Below are 20504 nucleotides of genomic sequence, written 5' to 3'. Positions count from 1 at the left end.
ACATTTTCTTAATTCTATTGAATAAATGGACAAAACATGTTACATTTTCAAACCTTTATTGTTGTAATTGAAAGTGACAAAAGTGACGTGACATTCAGCCAAGTATGGTGACCCATACTCAGAATTTGTGCTCTGCATTTAACCCATCCGAAGTGCACACACACAGAGCAGTGAACACACACACACACTGTGAACACACACTCGGAGCAGTGGTCATCATTTATGCTGCGGTACCCGGGGTGGCAGTTGGGGGTTCGATGCCTTGCTCAAGGGCACCTAAGTCGTGGTATTGAAGGTGGAGAGAGCACTGTACATGCACTCCCCCCACCCACAATTCCTGCAGGCCCGGGACTCGAACTCACAACTTTTCGATTGCCAGTTCGACTCTAACCATTGGGCCGCAACTTCCCTATTTTTAAAATTTTAGCTAACTTGGCAGGTCCTCAACCCAACCACAAGCTCCACACTTCACCACAACGGTAACTCGCACAAAATACACCAATATAAAGTCTTTTAAAATGCCCATATAATAGAGCATTAGACATGAAAAAGTCTCCTTATGATCACATTTTACTAAAAACTGCATAAAATAACACTTTATTTCAACATTTTCTCTCCCCATATCCAGTCCTGTGCAAAGCATGATGGGAAGTGTAAAACTTATTTTGAGGTACTTGATTGAAACATGTTCTTTCAAAATGAAAACTTTATGTTAAACCAACGAGTCACAGTTTTAAGTTAGTTTAACATGACACAATCATGTTGAACTGAAAAATAGCCAAAATGGCATTAATTCAACATGAATTGTTCAGGTAAAGTGAACAAATGTAAAAAATCATTTTTTTGAGTGTAGTTTCCCTCTGTCTGTCTGATTACATATTATAAATAATGAGGTCTAGAAGTCATGAGAACAAAAAAAAAAAAAAGTGCTTAAAAATTGCTAATAAATGGCACAATTCATTACAATGAAAAAATGAGCAACAACGATATTAAATATGACATTTTGTATTTGGAAACATTTTAAATAGCATTTTTCTATTGTAAAATGTACAATACACATTGAAAATGTGCATGCTGATATTACGGCAAAATTGGGACATATAAAATAGGAAATTCTGAAATTTTTATTAGTTAACACTAGTTATTGCCTTTGCTATGTACTAACACAAAACAAGAGCATTTTAATTGTATTTATATAGGTTAATATCAATTTCTACATTTACTTATGCACTTTTAACATTCAAGTTGCAATTGACTATTTAAATTTAAATGAACCTAAATGAATAAATGTTGTAAAATTGAAAACTTTATGAATTTAACCAAATTATAATTCATTTATATATATATTTTAAATATATTAAATTTGAAGAAAAAAAATACCCCTTTTATTAAGGTTATGTAAGTATCTGATATGCACAAATTTGCTCAGTGATTGAACTATACTTGTCAGTGGTTTTATGTATGACATCACACTTAAATCAAGTACGTAACGCTCTGATGTTAAAATAGAATTGTGGTTATGTATTAGGATTAGAGCTAAACGCTGTGTGTTCTGTGAACATGGCGCCGACTGAGGAACAGATTGGCCCGAGCACTTGGACGGGATGAGGGTGGGGCCAGGGCCGATTCTCAGAAAGCGTGCTAATAAGAGTCCCTTAATCTGCAGCTCACGACTGACGCACGCGTGCACTGAGCAGCTCCTGCCAGCTGCCACCATGACCTGAAAACCACAAACACACGAGCCCTCGCTCTCCCTACACACTTCCCTTAACATCTCCCTCTCATTTTGCTCTGTTCAGATCGGATGTGGTCGGACAGGGATTAGACAGTCTCTCTCCGATCATGTTGCCCAGCTCTGATAATCTAGAAGTGGAGTGGGATGCTTGGATGTGCGCCGTGCCTGATGGATTAGCACGCTTCCCTCCTCCTCCCTCGGCAGAAGGACACAGTCCTTAAATCCAGGTTTTAGCCAGGAGGGAGGGATCAGGGCTTATGATGCAACAGGAGCCCCATCCATCACAACAAGCTGGAGGTGGGGTGCGGATGTCACCATGTGGTTTTCTTTGGTAAAGAGGTCATGGAGTTTAGTGATAGGATTATTTAACTTTAGAAAAACAAGTGGACGATGACTAGTAAACTTGACGTCTAAATGCACACAGATTACCAACTTTTATATTAATTTTGGGGATTTATTACACTATTGGTTGAGGAAGGTCCAATACAGTTTTAGTCCTGGATGCTGATTGGTCAATACATTGCAGCTTAGGTAAAATAAGCAATTTAGCAACTTGAACACAATTACGATGTGAAACACCTGTTGATTTCCCAAAATGTAACTTCTGGAATATAATGAACTTAATAAATTGTTCAAATATTTGATGATGTATTCTTACGTATCTGTATTCTAAAATAAAATGGCACTGTCTGTCACGTGTGATTATTTTTGTGTAATAATTTTCAAAGGCACACTTTTGAATAGTAGCCATTTTATTTCCAAGACTGGATAAAAAGGGGAAGATGAACTCCGCCAACGTCACCATCATTCATTCACCGGCAACATGGGAGAGTTCGGTTTCATCAAACCTTATATTTTACAAAATTTACATAAAAAGCATCTTGTATGAGGTTTTACAATTGTATAAAAATTCAATCCGACCAGGAGCAGAGACCTTGATGGGTTATGGGTGGAGGAGGTGCTTAACCATAACAAAACATCTATATTTGCATTGTAGAAACGATATGGGAGTTTCTGAGAGAAAGAAGAAGATATGAACTTATGATTCTTTAACTTTGCAATAAAATCAGAATGTGTCCTCTATCATACCTTTACCTCTTTCAATGTGTGATTTTGTGTGTTGTTCTAAAGATATGAGCGCACATCTAAACATTCAGAAAAATAAATAAAAAATAAATAACATTTTCATGACAGAATCAGTTATGCACAGTTCTGTTCATGTTCTGAAGTATAAAAGTTGACATTAATGGAGTGCTACATCTTCAGCCTCATCATTGGTAAGTCGTCGACATTTATAGTTATCGATTAATAGTTTAATTCAGTGAAAGTCTATAGATGGCTCTGATCGACTGTGCTCAAATATCAATAACAATTCTGTACCGACAGGAAACAGTGGTCTCATTCAACATACCACATAATCATTCAAGGTCATAGCATTTTTTACATTGGGAGTTAATGTGAAATGCATACAAAGAATTCTACATTAAACAGACTGACAAAAAGCAAAAAAACATGCATGTCACCTCAGTAGTCAATGGTATCTAACACTAAAATCATAATGCAGTTCACACATATTAATAAAATGACTCAAATATGGCACAAGATGTTTTGCTATATCTATATATATTTATATGCATGTATGTGTGCATGTATGCATTCATGTCTGTATGCATGCATGCATGTATATGAAAACTAAGGAAATATCAAGAATGACCAACACAATGCTTGCATGGGAAGAAATTAAATTATACCAATTATTGAAGGTTGAAAACATGGTTGATTTCGTTATCCTCTGCAATACATTTATCAAACATCAGCTAAAAAAACGAAAAACAAATTTAACAACACTAGCAAAGAAAATATAGACAATGAACTGTGTACAATGTAAAAGAGAAAAACAAAAGAACTATCCAGCCCCCTGCAGACACGTGAACAGCTTCAAATCTTATTTTTACACTATATTCCAGCAGCTATTCACATAGACGCCGGACGTCCTGTCCCACACACCTGCAGGGGTAGAGTATGTCACTGTTCTAGGGTCACCACTTCCACCGCCTGTCCGTCAAGCGTCACCGTGTTGTCGATGCGCGTGGTTATGGGAGCCATGGCCACCTGAACGGGTCGATTTCCCTGGGCCAAACTGGTGACCACAGTCTGATACATGCTGACTGGAATCTGGACGAGACCTGGGATGAGACACAGACCTGTTACAGATGATTCAAGACCATTTCTGTTTTAACTGTGATGTCATCAGTGTAGGTGGAGGCCTAGCAGTTTGGGACGTTCGTAGTTGTTATTTGAGACAGCTGGAGGGAGGAGACTTTAGAAGTGCGGTCGGATGAGGCCGCAGAGCATGTGCGCAGTCCAGCGGCCTTGTAAGAGTTTGCGTGCAACGTGGATAGGGCCGGCCCCTAAAAAGGGGGCTGAGGGCAGGGCTACTGCATCACACTGCAATGCAGAACAATGGAGTAATTGAGGCGACCGCTCCCAGCTTCCGTTTCTCCCTCTCTCTCAATCTAGCTCTCTTTCCATGGCCAGCTGTGAGCGTAGCAACCTGGATTACTGCTGCAGTCACATGGGGCGAGCGGGCGGGAGGGTGGCCAATCTCTCCGGACCGAAAACTTGTATGGGCAAAGCGGAAGGTCAGAACTAAATGTGACTAGTTGATGCATCCAGTAAGTTTTATGGTAACTGTAGGCCACTGTACTTGTGCATTACATGTTTCTGATAAGTGTGCCTAAAACTGTCTCATGATGACGCACAACCCTGTCCCAGCGTCTCAAGGAAAGGACTCATATTTCAATCAAATTTGCCATATAGCCTGTCAGTTATGTTAACTTTTCAAGCTGACACAATTTGAACTAGCTAAATGTTGCTTGTAATCGCAGGTCCACACAAAAGCTGATCAGTTTTGACCTTAAATGTATCTTAAACAGGCATGAAGAAATGTTGATTTTGTCCTTATTGTCCCAGAATCCTTTCATGAATTCTTAAGGTAATTCTCACAAAATCGGTCAAGAAATATTAATCACAAAATACAAATTGGAATTATATGAAATATACAAATTAAATTTTTCAAGTTCTTGACAGTGACAATTAAGTTTCCTAATCATTGTCATAATTAGAACTAATAAAAAAAATGCATATTAATAATATAACAAACATGATTTATAAACTCTAAATACTATTTATTTTATTTTTCTACATATTTTGCTATTTTTTATGTTTAAATGTGTATTTCTGGGTGTATATATACACGTGTGTGTCATTTTTGACAAAATAAAAAGTCTACCTAAAACTCATACATTTCTTTGTGAGATAAACCCTTTAAAACGTCAGAAAATCATTTTCCCCACATGGCATATGACTCAATCCAACTGCTCCGATTTCTGGTAATCACATTGTGTCTCAATAATTGACGGGGAGTTTGGAAGCATTGTTTTTTTGAGTGAAGTGCTTACAAACCCTCAATCACTCTGACACTGAGGGTTTCTACCAGGCTTCGGAGCGAAAGAGGGGCACTGGCGCAGGAAACAGAAATCAGTCACGATTACCTCAGACCAGCCTCTTCAAAGCTGCATCCTCACTGCCATTTCACTGATTGAATAAGCTCAATAAACGCTGGCTGACTGTCAAGTGTCTGGTGTTGACTACGCTCTATCTCAAGCCTCCCAATGCTGAAGCGTAAATGAGGTTTAATTGCGTAGCTTAAAGGTGAGGGCCTCATTTTGGCCAGAAGTAGCTCTCTGGGACTCACTGCTGGTTCAGAAGAGCAGTCAACATGCTCGGTTACATATAGGGGAGCTCCGATCAGGATTTTTGAGTCTGATCACCGAAAGCGGTATCTGCCGATCCGATCATCGATACCAATCTTTTCAAAGCCTTCTTTTTATCATGTAGAATTGTTTATGAGTGATGATCCAATCAAGATTTTTAGACATGTCTTCATATTTATCTCACCTAAATGTCTGATCATGCACTGTATTTTTGTTTTTACAATCGTGTAATTGTTGCACAATAGCTTACACAGTTCAAGCCTGATTTTGTGAGCTGTATGTGAGGCACACACACACACTCTGTTTGCAGTGTGTATGTGGTCCATGTGTGGTACAGAGGCAGCACAGACTGTGCTTTCACACAGGAGTCTGCTCCTGATCCACGCTCGTTTACCACAAACACAACATTTATCCATTCTTCTAATTTTAAATCTAAATATTGTTACTTAAAATGTTTTCTTTTTCAAAAAAAAAAAACTTTTGTGATTTTTTTGTACACAGTACAGTAATACAATCTTTCATCAATTATTCAATGCTTTTTACCTTTACTTTTAGATTTATATATTAAGTTGCTAAAGCAAAACATTTAACCTACTTTTCTTACATCACGCCAAACATTCTAAAAATCAGAATTTACCATTGAAAGAAACAGTCAGCTCTACTGCCTTTCTTTTGCATTTAAATCTTTATTACAAGCAATCCTGTGGTTCATAAAGAACTTTAAAATTATACACGTCTATCTAAAAGTGCTCTTTTTTAAAAAAAAACCTAGCCAAAAAAAACATAGCTTATGTGTAGGCTATGAAATACAGTAGACTTTAATTATATGCATATACGGTGTAATTACTATATTTTTGCGTCAATGCATGTTCATAATTACCGCAAACAATATGCTGTTACTTTAATTCACGTGTGCAGTACAACAAAACTCGGTGCGGAAACTTTCTCAAAACTGCTGGAGACGCATCGCTTCTAAATAAACTGCCTGATGGCAACCGTGTGTGCAGTGTGAACGCTTTATCCATTAACAAGAGCGCGGGAAAAATACGCACCACATACTCACTGCAAACGGAGTAATGTGAACCTGGCATCATTACAGCGATTCTAATTTCCACTCCTCACACCCCCCAGCTCTGCATATTTTGCACGTTTCTCTGTTAACACACCTGATTCAGAGAACCAGCTCGTTAGAAGTGAGCTCCGTGCATTGACATGGTCCCTACACAGTGTTCATTGCTCCCTACTCCCTGAGCAGGGGAAATCTGTTGGAAGTTTACCTGACGGAACAATCATTCACGGATTTGCGCAGCACAACGTCTTCAGACATGGATAGGTGTGACAGCATATACCTTGGTAAATAAATACGATTAAAATTCAGGGCTGCATCCGAAAACTTAGCAAGCTGACTTGTTGCATCGCTGTCGTATCAGGCAATGACTTTGCAGGCAGCATTTTTGCACGAAGGCACCTCATGAAACTGATTTTGGACAGGCTACTGAGGCAGAGTAATGGTTCAAGTCAAGTCTGCTTTATTGTCAATTCTTCCACATGTACAGCACATACATACAGAGAATTGAAATTGCGTTACTCTCAGACCCTTGGCGCAGACAGATAACACTAACAGTAGAGCATAAAAATACAGACAGATACAGATTAAATATAAAATACAACTACACAAGTAAGGAAATAAAATCTACAGCAAAATATAGTGTTTGGTGATAACTAAGTGGATATTTAATTACTGCAATATTAATTCTAGCTAGAAATGACATCAAAAGTGGAAAACGTTGATCAAAAACGTACATTTAAACAAAAACTGACCACCGAGCTCAACTTTCAGGCGCCATCTTTATTTTTTTGCTTAGCGGTCACAGAATTGTACGCACAGGATTGTGGGATATTAAAGGCAGCGAAGGATACATCTATGCTGCCTTCAAAAATCAGCCAGATGAAGGCATCTCAGAAGACAGGAATGGAAGCTAGCATTGAATTCGGACGTGTCTTGATGCCTTCCTACCTTGGAATGCGTCTTCCAAAGGCATAATTTTTCAGTTTTCGGATGCAGCCCACGTCTCGCACGCTTCAATGCACTTTGAATAGAACAGATATGTTTGCTTCGAACTGGATTAATGGTGGGATATCCTGTGAGGTCCACTTCGCAGGGCACTTACGTTTGACTAGAACAAACGTCTGAAGCATAAGAGAAACATACAAAATGTGCAGGGGGGCTGGGGGGTGGATTTAAGAACCGCTGCATTAATATGTGTGTGCGCTGCCAATGTGCATGAGCGTTGAATGGATTAAACATTTGCAAGAATTGAAAATAAAAAAATGCTATTTATAAATTTTTGTGACGATGCGACACTGCCTCGATAGTGCAAATGACAATTCATGTGTGCGTGCAGCTCGCTTTTATAGTGCAGTCGCGATGTGATTTGAAGCCATTTGCATTTTGAGAGAAAAAGAGGGCACGCTGTGATTCATTCATGCCGTTTGTGAAATTATGTCTCATAGATTACTCTATCAGTTAATTAATGAAGAAATAAGAATTGTACTTCACCTAAAGCATTATAATTATTTCACCCGCGCCGGACAGAGACTGAGATGGTGCCGCTACATGTTGAGCCAAACTTCTCACAGCAGGTGTGTCATCAGCTTGAGATCAGTTTTATGAGATCTGCCTTTTTAGAGACCGCCGATCAATCATCCCAAACCGATTATCGGACGATTATTATCGGTGGCCGATCAATCAGAGCAACCCTAGTTACATATGTGGGAAACGGGACGTACTAGCATTCTCTGTACACAAGGTCAGTACAGTGTTATATAAAGTGATATCCGCTTATCAGGCAACTATTTTCCTTCATTCACATTAAAATTAAAAGGGGGAAAAAGAAATAAACCAAGACAGTGAGTCTACAACCCCCCTTCGAAGCAGTGGGACCCAATATGTTAGCTAAATCATTTTAATCATTGATCCAATAATATGAAATACTAAAGCAAATAAAATATCAAAACCACGGTCAAATATTTATACCAAGAGTGGGGAAAAGCCTGACACCAATGTCTTTAAATGTAGTTTTAATGCCTGCTAATCAGCTTTTATGTTTAAATACACCCCTTGCTCCTGTCTATTCTCTTAATGTCATATGAGCGTGTGTGTGTGTGTGTTTTACAGAGTGGGCTGACAGCTGGCTCTGTGATTAGACCATGCACTGATAATGGAGAGGATCAAAGCCCTTTAAGAGGGATCCTGGGGGGTTAGGAGGGGGGCGAGGAGGGGCTTCTCTTTGGTCAATGGGGGCAATGGGGTAAGCTAGGACACTAGGTAAGATAGGTCACTGGGAAATGGCCATGTATGATTGGAGCAATCATTTTACCCATCAACATTAAATCAAAACGGACCCTGTTTACTATGTTGATACAAGTTCCTGGCCATACTGTTAATTATTTCATCTTAATAAATAAACAGATTAAGGATGCAACACACTGTTGATTATTTGTCATTATTGTGATGTAAAGTGTAAATGGACACAGTCGTAATAATTATAAAGTCAATATGAAAATATTAAATTACAACGTCAAATTTTTATCTAATAATTCTGACTTTTTCCCTCTTATGACTTAGTAACTGATCATTTCTACTAAAATCATACTTATTTTTTTATAGTTTTGTTTTTTTCACATAATTTTGTTGTTTTATGGCGTAATTATGACTTTTTAAATCTCATTTTCAACTCATGACTTTTTAATGTCGTAATTTTAATTTAACAAATGCATGATCCTTCTTTCTGTTAAATGCATGATTATAAAAATAAAATAAAAAAAATTAGGATGCACCATAATGATTGATTGTTACAGTACATATTAAATATATATTGGCTGATATTGTAGGATTTTAATTGTCACATTTGAATCCATAATAAGTGGTCACTGTTAGTTCATGTTAGCTCAGGTTTATTAAATAACATTGACAGGTGCAGTTTTAAAAAATATATAGTAATGTTGAAAAACATTAACACATGATTATTATTTTGAAATAAATTTTGCTCTTTTTTGGCATCTTGCTCTTCCTTTCCAATAATTCTCCATTTCCGCTGACATCGGAAATGTGGCATTACAGAAATACAATGGGTTGCAATACTTTAACTGGAAGAATGTTATACTCAGAAAACAAAAATGCATAGATATTCTAATTTCTTTCAACCAATTTTTCAATATATCATAGCTAAAAGGAAACGTGTTATGCGCCACTTCACCGAGCAGTAACGAATGCCTCCAGGAAACATTAGTGCTGCTATTCCACTGTAACATGGCTTCTAATGCATGTGTAAGCACTAGTACTAGAGGCTGCCGTGCATATGCAGAGCTCTTAGAGGTTGAAGCAAACCGAGGATTAGCAAGGAGTGTAGAGGCTGGAGTCTGTGACACAGGTCACACACGCACCATCTGTCCCACAAACACCCCAGGGCTTACAGTTAGACCTCCACAGACTTCCTCACGCTCTGACATACCTTACATGAGATGCATAGGGTGCCCTCACATAGCAAGACAACTGATGACCAAAAGGATGTTTCATCATATGTTTGCCCACCTTAAACTGTCCTGTTTAAGTTTCATCCATTGAGTGTGAAAGGAGACTAAAGAGGGTAAATGTGGCTGCTTGTGATATAGAGAGGAGGTTCGTACCACTGCCATCCGAAACGCCAGTTAAAGCTCCTACTGCAGCCGCTGTTTCTCCTGCTAACACAATTTGTCCTCCTCCCTGAAGAGTCGCTTCTGCTAACGTCGCCACTGCGTGAGCTGCTGCTTCACTGCAACACACACACACATATAAAATATTGAAATAATCTCACAATAACCCTGCATCAATAAAGATTTTCCATAACGCTTTATACAGGATTTAAGCAGGATTTGAAGTCAATTGAGGTGGACTGGGGTGTACTGCCCCCTAGTGTAGGAAGTCAATCAAAGGGCACCATTAAATCAAATAAACACTCCCCCATACAAGTCCATTTCTGTCACTTAAGAAAAAAAATCATGCTTTGGTATAAAGTCATTATCATTTAAACTGTCTAATTCATAATTAAGAGAGAAAAATCTGAAATCATCCCAAAATGGATCCATGTTATAGTAAAGCATGTTATAATTTAGACTTTTCTAATTTGTAATTATGAAATGTTAAGTTGAATTTGACATACTAAATCATAATTGACATAAAAAGCTGAAATCGATAAGTCATCAAATCAAAAATCAAAAGTTTTTTTCAAAATTGAATTGTAATTATTAGATAAAAAGTTGAAATGATATAAAAATGGCATGAAGTCTAAATAAAGCACCCAGTCAAAATAATAATAAAAAAGTCCCTTATAAAATGTCTAAATTATACTTTTTATTTATTTATTATTTTTTTGATTTGTCCTCATTTTGAATCATCTCAGTAAAACCTGATCATTTTGAATAAATTCACACTTTCGACTTTGAACATCAATTTTAATCATTACTTTGACTTCTCATCATTTTGTCTCATCTCAATGATTTTTAAACACTCATTATGACTTGGCATATTAGTACTTTTAATGTCATAACTTTAGTTTAACAAAGTAATTTTTTCTTGCATGATGTAAATGAGTTTCTATACTAAACAGAGTATAAAGGCAGTCTTATTGTGACTTCCTTTGAGATAATGATAAAAAATAAAGCTATTAACAGTGCTTTGGGGCTTTAGTAGAGGAAAAGAACACTTTTTTTGGTTCCGTTTATCGATGTCCTGACTATGCTCAGCAGACTGATGGTGGATTTACTGCTTTAATGAAGGCCGCTGAGCAGAAAACAATGCCTCCTAAGCCTAATTGTTGTGGGAATGGAGTATGAACCAATTGTTCCCGCTGTGCTGTATTTCTGGGCTGCTGCTGCTGCTACCTGCTTGTGATAAACAGGAGACCAGGCTCAGGTAACAAGACCCTGGAGACCTAAACCTGAATCTAGGTGCTGCTGTGGTTCAGAATTTCCTATCTCTCAACTTAACCGCTACTTCCCATGAGTACCTGTTGAGTGCCATAGTAACAGTTGTCCCTGGCTGCATCTCGTGCGAGGCAGCTACCGCAGCTTCGGCTAAGGAGGCCACCGCCTGCGTGGCTTCTGACGGTTGTGTGGTCTGGATGGTCATCTCGCCTCCCTGTAGTGTGGCCCAATTCTGTACCTCCTTAGAGATACAGAAAAAAAAAAAAGGTTTGAAGAAAGAGATATATCCTAAAAGCACAGTATGTGTGTAAGGACATGACAGAAGAAGCTGGAGATGCAAACTCATGGAATATTCAGATATGAAGGTGTGTGTGTGTGTTGATGTTACCTCTCCATCTGTCACTGTGGAGTAATTCACCTGGGCCACCGTCACCGTGCCGGGCAATTCTGACGCATCTGCCAGTGTTGCTACCGTGGCTCCAGTTCCAACCTGACAATAATATGATATTATGTTAGAATACTGCTGTAATACTATTTAAATACTGTAATGTGACCATTAGTGATTTTAGATGTTTTATTTACTTTTCTAAATTATATAATTATATTAGAAGCATAACAGAAATTAACTTTTCAGGTTTGGGTTTGGTAAGATTTTTTTTTTTTTTTTTAAGAAGTCTCTTATGCTCAAAGGATTGTTTTGTGTTGTACTTTAAATCCCAAAAAGATAGAATAATAGTTAAAACATTGTCAAATTAAATTATTATTATTTATTTATATTTTAAAAATCATCAGTTTTACAATTATTTTATTATTACAATATATTACAACTTTTCTATATTACTATTATTTATATGTTCTTTATTCTGTGATAGCAAAGCTGAATTTTTATCATCCATTACTCTAGTCTTCAGTGTCACATGATGCTTCAGAAATCTTTGTAATATGCTGATTTGGTGCTCAAAAAACATGTATTATTATTATTATTATCATCATCAATATTGGAAACAGTTTTGTAGAATAATACTTTTGTGGAAACCATATTTTCTTTTCAGGATTGCTTGTGGTAAAAAAAAATTAAAAGAAAAACATTTATTTAAACTGATTTTCCGTAACATTGTAAAAGACTTCACTTTGATGAAAATTAACGATTTTTTTTTGTATTTTCTTTAAAAAAAAATAATAATAATTTAGACAAATTATACAAGATACAAGTGTTAAAGAAGTAAAAAGTAAATCTATATTATTGTTGACCTGAATATGACTTATTCTCTATTTTTCAATATTTTGGTCTCGGCCTTATCTAAATGAAGTCCTCCAGTTGAGCTAGTTTATATCATAGTGAAAAACAAGCGTGTAGTTGTTCCCACAGCTGGGACCTGGGCTCACCTGTATGAGCGAGACGGTTCCATCAGGATTACTGATCGTCTGCACTACGGTCTGTGACGGCACCAGGTGTGCGATGCTGTGAGTGGTTGTTGTGGCAACTTGTGTGGTGATCTGGTCCTCAAAGGCGTAGAGCAGGTCCTCTCTCCCATGCTGCTTATAGCAGTTTTTAACGATAGTCCTCAGGGCTTGCGTCCATGACACCTGTTTCCAACGGAAGTAAGCCCTCGATAGGTCAAGATGATGCAAGCTTTAGCTCATTCGTTTCAATTCAGATGTCATTTTATGGAAAGCTGACAAAACAAGTGTGGCTGATTCAATAACTTGTTTGCGTCATCACGCGAGACATTTTTCGTACAATAAAATGTTTTAGTGTAATGTTTATGGTGTACTATAAAAATCAGTGCATATACAATAAAATCACAAATAAAACCAAATTTCTTCAAAATGAAAGAAAATAGGCTCCATATATAATCTTTCACAACTCAGTTGTAATAAGAGCACCCAACACTACCCTCTGTTTCTGCTCTTCTGTTCGGACATCACTGCGTACGTTGGCCCAGGGAATGTCCTCTGGCCACCAGATGGGCTTGCAGCTCTCTTTCCCCCAGCCAGGCTTGCCACGGCCTGTGGAATACTTTAGCATTTCTGGAATGAACGCTCGGAGTTGGGCCTGCAAAGCAACAAAAGGGCGCACATAATCACTGTGGGAGTTTAATACTGGGAGTGGCAGAGCGAAGCATGGCCTCTGGAAAAATCAAATCTGTGTGAAATAGAGTTTGGAAACAGCAAGCCATTGATTTTCCTCTTCCTTCAGCAGCTGAGTGCAGACAGTCTGTCCACACATATAGCTTGCGAAAAGCTAAAAGTAGACTATTAGGTTTCCATTTAAAGACTAATCTATGGGTAAGGCTCCAGTGCACACTGACTGCAGGAGATTGAGAGGATGGAACATACACCACTGAACTACAGATTATGTAGAGAGAGGCAGGAAAATACTTTTAGGGTTGGTACACTACCATTCAAAATTTGAGATTAGCAAGATATCTTTTAATTTTTTTGTAAAGAAATTAAGTTATTCAGCAGATGCATTAAAATTGAGCAAAAGCGACTGTATAGATATTTACAAATGTTACAAAATATTTTCATTCAAATGAATGCAGTTTTTTTCAATCTATTTATCTAAGAATGTTTTCAACATTGAAAATAAGAAATGTTTCTTCAACAACAAATCAGAATAATTTCTGAAGGATCATGTGACACTGAAGACTGGAGAAAGGGCTACTGAAAATCCAGCTTCGCCATCACAGGAATAAACTACATTTTAAAACATATTAGATCATAATTAAACCATAATAAAAGTTCACAGCATTATTGTTTTTACATTATTTTTTAAGAATTAAATATAGCCATGCTTAACTTTTCAAAAACGTTACAAAACCATCCCCAAACTTTTATCATAACAATACTTTAAAATCCCACCCAGTTCTAGATTGCACTAATCTCAATGATGTCTGAAACTTCCTGTGTCTATTCGCCTCCTTATGATGAATGGCTTATTGTATTCCTCAATTTAAATCCCATTGGATAAAAGCGTCTGCAAAATTAATAAATATAAAAAAATAAATAAAATAAAAATAGTCTAATCAATAATCACAAATCTGCTAATAGATGCAAAAAATTGAAAACAACAAATTCTTTACAAGGATGCCAACTTGCTTATGCAAGTTAATGCCATAAAAGTCATGCCCTTAAAAAAAATTAAGTATTAACTTGACAATAAAGGAGCTTATTAAGTCCATTGACGTTTTTAAAATCCACACTGAGTAGTAAGGGGAAGTCCATTAGCCCAGTGACAGCTCCATCCTGAGGGTGAAGCTGGAGTTTACCCCAGCGTCCTCAGTGCCCTTGGTAATTCCATAGGCAGGCCAGGGATTGTACTGCACAGCACTCTTGTAGCAACGTCTGTTCACCTCGACATCACAGGCTAAATTTGGCTCGGGAGGAATAAATCGGTTCCCAAAAGAGCTTCTCCCTCACTCCCTCCCTCCCTCTCTCTCACTGTCACAAACACACTTGCTGTAAGCCTGACATTGGACGGTGACAGACGACAACATTGTGAAGAAGAAGGACTTCAGACAAAGAGCTAAAAACGCAGTGCAATAATACATAAATATATGCTTCATAATATATTTTAAATAAAATAGAAACAACTATTTAATAATAATAATAAGAAGAAGAAACGATCTAAATACACATTGTATGAAAATAAATCATGATTAATCATTCAAATTAAATTTAGGCATAGAAAAAAGTATATAAACAATTATATACACACACATAAATACATACTACATATGCATATATATATATATATATATATATATATATATATATATATATATATATATAGTATACAGACTTAAAAAAAATACATGCTTCTTAATGCATTTCGAATATAATTAAAACAATTTTTATTGCAAATATAAGCCAAAAATAAATCCTGCTTAAACCTGAATCATCTGAACTATTAGATACGGATGTTAAGTACACTGTTTAAAGTCATGTAACAGATTGTCCACAGCGGCGTCATGACTTGTAGGCTCTTCCTTGTGTTTGTGCAGATGGACTAATTACGTGGCGAAGGAATTAAGAGGAATCTCACGCCCCAAACACATAGATCAGCCGCCCATTCCCTCCCCCAGCTCTGCTTTAAATCCACTTGGGAGCCAATCAGAAACCTCTGTGCTCGGCCACGATGTGCCGGATAATTACTCGCGCGCACAAGCCTCACCTGATGATCCCTGCACAGACCTGCCTCCAACTGCCACAAGCCAAGCAAGGTGTGTCTGTCCTGAGGGACACTAGCTCTCAGCAGTCCGGGGTAATGAGTAAGGGGCGAGCTGGTAAATGTAGAGGTTATGTGGTCTTATATATCAGGCTTCAAGTAACCTGTGCTAAAGCCCTTTAGTGGATGAAGTGAGACTTATTCTCATTTTAACTGCTGCCCCATGAGCCTAGAAAATGTCACATTTGCATGTCAAAGCCGAAACCTCAATAACTTGCATTCCTAGCTCATAGTGCCACCTGCTGCCCACCTGTGTCATCTTGTCCACAGATACTGGTATGCCGTCAATAGTCAGAGGAGGCAGTTCAGAGGTGAGTTCTCCACCGCCAGGGGGTGCGTGTTCAGCCAGAGCGTTTTCCAAATCCTCCAGAATCATGCTCTTGTATTTTCTCACCTGAACACAAGACATGCCAAAACAGGGATGAAATCTGAAACAAACAGTTCAAATGGTATGAAGGCAAGAAACACAGTAGATGTACTCACCACATTCTCTAATGGTGCCGCTCCAAATACTCTAAACACAGGGTTCGGTTTAGAGGGAGAGATGCACAACACGATAGCCTGTTGGCCAACTCGTGTTGTGTACTCGTCCAGAGTTGCTCTCAGCTTCCTGCAGACACATAGTAAGAGAAAGGGTTGTCGTTGTGAACTATTAAATAAGTGTAATTGGAATTGACATTATTGGAGAAAATTCAGAACTCGTTTTTTACTACTTCTAAATACTAAAATTACTAAAACTCAAATAAAAAAAATAGAAAATAGCTCAAACATATATTTTTTTAAATAATATGAAAATAAAGGCAGATGACTAAAATCAAAAATCTGAACTATAATTTAAATAAAAACTTAACTACAAATTGAAAACAATGAACGCTAAATCAAAATATGAATGAATAAATACTATACAGTACATAAAAATTTAAAAATGAAAGCACTGAAAGAGCATATATATATATATACTTATTTATATTTAACTTTTATTTTAATAAAGTTGAATGAAAATACTTAACCTTAAATAAAAAAATATTTTAAAATAAGAAATACAATGAGAAAAACAAAAATTAAAAGGAAAACTAAAAATATACAAATAAAATATTAATAAATACTATAATAGTGTATTAATAACACCAACATAAACGAAACTGGTAACAGTACATTTTGAATCCATCTATTTGGATATGTATCCAAATATACATAAAGTTATTTTACTTTATGTTGTAAAACGACTCATATTCGATTACAATACAATGAACAATATTGAAAATACAGTTCACCTAAGTAAACGAGTCTGTTGTCTTTTACGGATTGAAGGGTTCGATTCAAAGATGTGCGGTCGCTTTCGTTTCTTCCCTGTTGCCACAGCTGCGGCTGCTGCCATGCCAACAGGCCCTGAAAAAGAATTAGTGGAATTAAATAAATTGTTTTCAGACATTCTATATCATTCAGAATATGCATGCATCCATGGGAATACACAAATTTCCATGAGCTTTACAACTGTTGCAACTACAATCTTTTGCAATGAAGCAGCTGACAATTTATGGTTTAAGTGCGCCATCTAGTGGTTAAAGTGATAACCACAAGTCAGAATACAACAATGAGCACAAACCTACCTGCAGCAGCCAGATGTGCGGTCACCTCATCTGTTCCAGTTGAGTTAAGTATATCAGAGTCATCGTAAATATCATCATCAGGCGAGGACGGCGAATCTTCATCAGCGCTCAGCATGCCATGCTCTGTGTACGTGGCCACGTGCACCTGCTGACTGACGGCGTGGGCCTCAATAGTGGTCATGTGCTCCGTCTGATGCACCGTGTGGTCTTCCATCACCCGATACAGTTTCTCTCAAACACACTTAGACACAAACAAACAATTCATTAGCACACAGATTCGTCAAGCAACTGCATCATTCAGATTCACAGATGAGGTGAGTGTCATGTACCTGTTATTTTGAGGGTGAAGAAGTGCTCAAATACATGCATTTTAATTTGCATTTAAAATGCATAAAAAATATATGAGGAAGCACATGTTCTGATATTGTCTTATAATGACCAAATCACCTTTTACTAGTAGTACATATGATGCATCTGCGTAACAAGGCATTATATTAATACAGTCTTGGCAGACAAGCTTTTATATAAAACAGCATGACAAAACATTTAATTTAACACTGGATGTGATCTCAATGTCAAAAAGTGGCATTAAATAAGCCAAAAATGTTTCGGCAGCAGCTATTTACACTGTGTGTAAATGTATATGATATTTACCCCAAGTTTACATTTACTGTGAAGGGAAAAAGAGCCTGTTCCTTTCTATTTATCATATCTAATAATCAATTAAATCACATAAAGCATTGCATCTATAATTGTTGCTTTAAACATCACTCCATTAGGGGGTACTAACCATCAGATATAATCAACAATTTGCTCTTAAAATGAATATTTATTTTACAACATAAATTTTTTTTTACGAGGTTTAGCTAGTGGTAAGTCTATGGTATTTATCCAAAATAATATGGGTATAATAAAAATTGATAACAGCATATACATTAGCTGTACATAATTTTTTGGCAATATGCAATCGTGTGAAAATACAACACTATTCATTTTCAGCAAGAGTTTAAAGCTGTATCAGTGACAAACTAAATGACACAGATCAAAAATCTTTTAACGTTATGTTTTTGTTTTATTGAATAACAATGACACTGTAATTACAATGGATATTTTAAAAATATGAAACAAAAATAAAAACGTAGGTGTGTGTGAATAATGTAGGATGACGTGGGTGCACACAGATAAATAAAGCAGCTCGCGCAGCTACAGTAACATTCTGTTCAGTTCAACAGCCTGACAGTCTGAGGCTCTTGAAGGAAAACACTAACGTTACATTAGATTTGACCAAGTCAACAAAAACATTCACAAACACGAAAAAAATACATTTCAACCACCACAGGTAGTCAATAATAAAGGTAGGTTTGAATCTCCGAAATAACTAAATCGATATATACTAGTTAAGTCCAGCATCAATAACAAACACATAAATGGCGGTTATTTTCAAACTGTGAATAATAACGTTAACGTTACGTGTAAAGATAGCGGGCAGTATGTTAGAGAAATATTAAACACTAAATCAACGCAATTTAAACTGTTATTTTAAACACATTCTGTTAAAGTAAACATTAATTCAAGCTACAAAACATCTGAAATAATCTGTTAACGTTAGATCAAATTTAGCCGGGCACCGCTGTCGACTCGACATTTAAAGATTTAAAAAGTCGAGTGATCGATAACACTGCACTGCTAATATGATATTAAACAAACATTCAAATTTGATCAAGGATATAAAAAACACAAGTCACCAAGCCTTGAAACACCATTTAGCATCTGAACAAAACAGTAGCGATTCGACTGCACATCTAAATTCGCTAACGTTAGGCCAAAGGCCTGCGACAGCGCCATGATTCTTTTTGCTGCTATTTGAGCGGGGTGAGTAATAATTGCCATCGTGTCAAAATTGCTCGATATCATCCCGAGTTCAGTGTCGCATCTTCGCGATCTGCGTCTGAGTGCGTGAAAGACAAACGCTGCCGGGTTGTTTGGTGCGGCTGCGCCGGGGCTGAAATGTCTGGAGATTGCGCGGTAGGGCACTAACCTCAGAGCGGCTGCGCTACTTCGGGCCTGCGCTGTGCGGCTGTGCGGCGGAGCTGCGATCACCAGCTGTAATGGAGGACAAAGAACGAGCAGCAAAGCGCGCGCGCCCTGGCCTCGGCGCGGCCCCGAGCGGTGCGCGCGGAACAAACCCCGCCCCTCCTCTCAATCTACACACACCGAAGCCTGGTCGGTTGCATAAACTGTTTAGACAAGTCTTAGAAAGTTAGTCATCATTTTTTTCCCTTCTTCTTCTTCAAGACTGGTCATAACCATAGGTCATAACTTTTTAAAATTAAGTTATGAAAAGGTAGATTGGTCTCATTTGTATAGGAAACGTAAGACGTAGAAACGTAGCTGTTCAAACTTGTTAGTTTTTTTTTTCCTCAGGTTCTTACATTTTCAAAAACTATGCCTTTTTTTCTCAAAACACATATTCAAGAATTGCACACACAAAATGCAGAATGCCTCACATCTCTTGCAAAAGGAAGCAATGCATTCAAAATATCAAATATATTCAAACATTTGCAAACACCTTTGCCATAATTCCTGTTTAATTTCTGTATTACATAGAGAATTGTGTGCTATGTTTTATGAAACTGAAAACTGAGTCAAAGGCAGAAAATTATGGTTTTGCAGATAGATTGGACAACTGTGGTTCTGGTGTTTGAGTTTCAGGTTTCAAGTAAAGATTTTGTGTTTTAGCAGTTGAAAAAAAACTGTAAGACACAGTCTTAACATGGAGTTAACAAGTTAATGCAACTGGCCCTGAACTACACAAAGCTCCAGCAACAGATTGAGGGTAGGACTTTGGGAAACAGATATTTCTATGAGTGACTATGATTCTATGATTTATTTTTTATTAATATAAATATCTTTCAAATGCACAATTGTTTGAAACTCTTCATTTTCAACTCTTCTATTGTTTGTTATCATAATAGAATGTCTAATTCCTATATTTATTGTCTGATTCCTATTATTATTATTATTATTATGTGAGCGTATTTGTGACTCCATTGATTTCAGATGTGTTATTTGTCATTCACATTTAATTGTAAATTACATGAATGCAAAATAAGTTACAAAGTTGTTTATTAAATATAGTGCAAAATATATAGATTTTTATGAATAAATAGAATAAATAAGCTTTCTAT

General features: G+C 37.0%; 1 protein-coding gene and 1 long non-coding RNA gene across 4 annotated transcripts in view; one reads left to right on the top strand and one right to left on the bottom strand.

The window, feature by feature from the left end:
* Positions 1-2469: 2469 nt before the first annotated feature.
* LOC113060584 (nuclear respiratory factor 1-like) lies at positions 2470-19495 on the bottom strand. Of its 2 annotated transcripts, none has more exons than XM_026229614.1 (11): positions 19355-19495; positions 17317-17557; positions 16981-17095; positions 16190-16316; positions 15957-16100; positions 13373-13531; positions 12862-13062; positions 11864-11965; positions 11559-11716; positions 10201-10325; positions 2470-3921 (listed from the first exon to the last, which is right to left on the bottom strand). In XM_026229614.1, exons 2-11 carry the CDS (start codon positions 17528-17530, stop codon positions 3761-3763), a joined length of 1506 nt encoding a protein of 501 aa, XP_026085399.1. In that variant the 5' UTR covers positions 17531-17557; positions 19355-19495; the 3' UTR covers positions 2470-3760. The 2 variants fall into 2 exon arrangements, with proteins under 2 accessions (XP_026085399.1, XP_026085409.1); XM_026229624.1 differs by lacking the exon at positions 19355-19495 and adding an exon at positions 17646-17956 and having other exon boundaries at positions 3761-3921.
* A 531-nt stretch (positions 19496-20026) lies between these two features.
* The window catches only part of LOC113060576 (uncharacterized), a 70273-nt gene continuing 69795 nt past the window's right edge, over positions 20027-20504 (top strand). Inside the window, exon 1 of one of the 2 annotated variants that reach the window (XR_003278270.1) lies at positions 20027-20152. This is a non-coding gene — a long non-coding RNA (uncharacterized LOC113060576). The remainder of the gene's footprint in view (positions 20153-20504) is intronic. The other variant, XR_003278271.1, reaches the window with a different exon arrangement.

The sequence above is a fragment of the Carassius auratus genome, chromosome 4, assembly GCF_003368295.1.
Source record: "Carassius auratus strain Wakin chromosome 4, ASM336829v1, whole genome shotgun sequence".
In the NCBI taxonomy this organism is placed as follows: Eukaryota; Metazoa; Chordata; class Actinopteri; order Cypriniformes; family Cyprinidae; genus Carassius; species Carassius auratus.
The sequence above is the reverse complement of the archived record's forward strand: the minus strand, read 5'-3'. Positions and strand labels throughout refer to the sequence as shown.

Coding starts and splice junctions, on each gene's coding strand:
- LOC113060584 (XM_026229614.1), bottom strand. CDS start 17,530: ATGGAAGACCACACGGTGCATCAGACGGAGCACATGACCACTATTGAG. Junction 16,317..16,980: donor CAACAGACTCGTTTACTTAG/GTGAACTGTATT, acceptor ATGTGTCTGCAG/GAAGCTGAGAGCAACTCTGG. Junction 11,966..12,861: donor GAACCGTCTCGCTCATACAG/GTGAGCCCAGGT, acceptor TATTATTGTCAG/GTTGGAACTGGAGCCACGGT.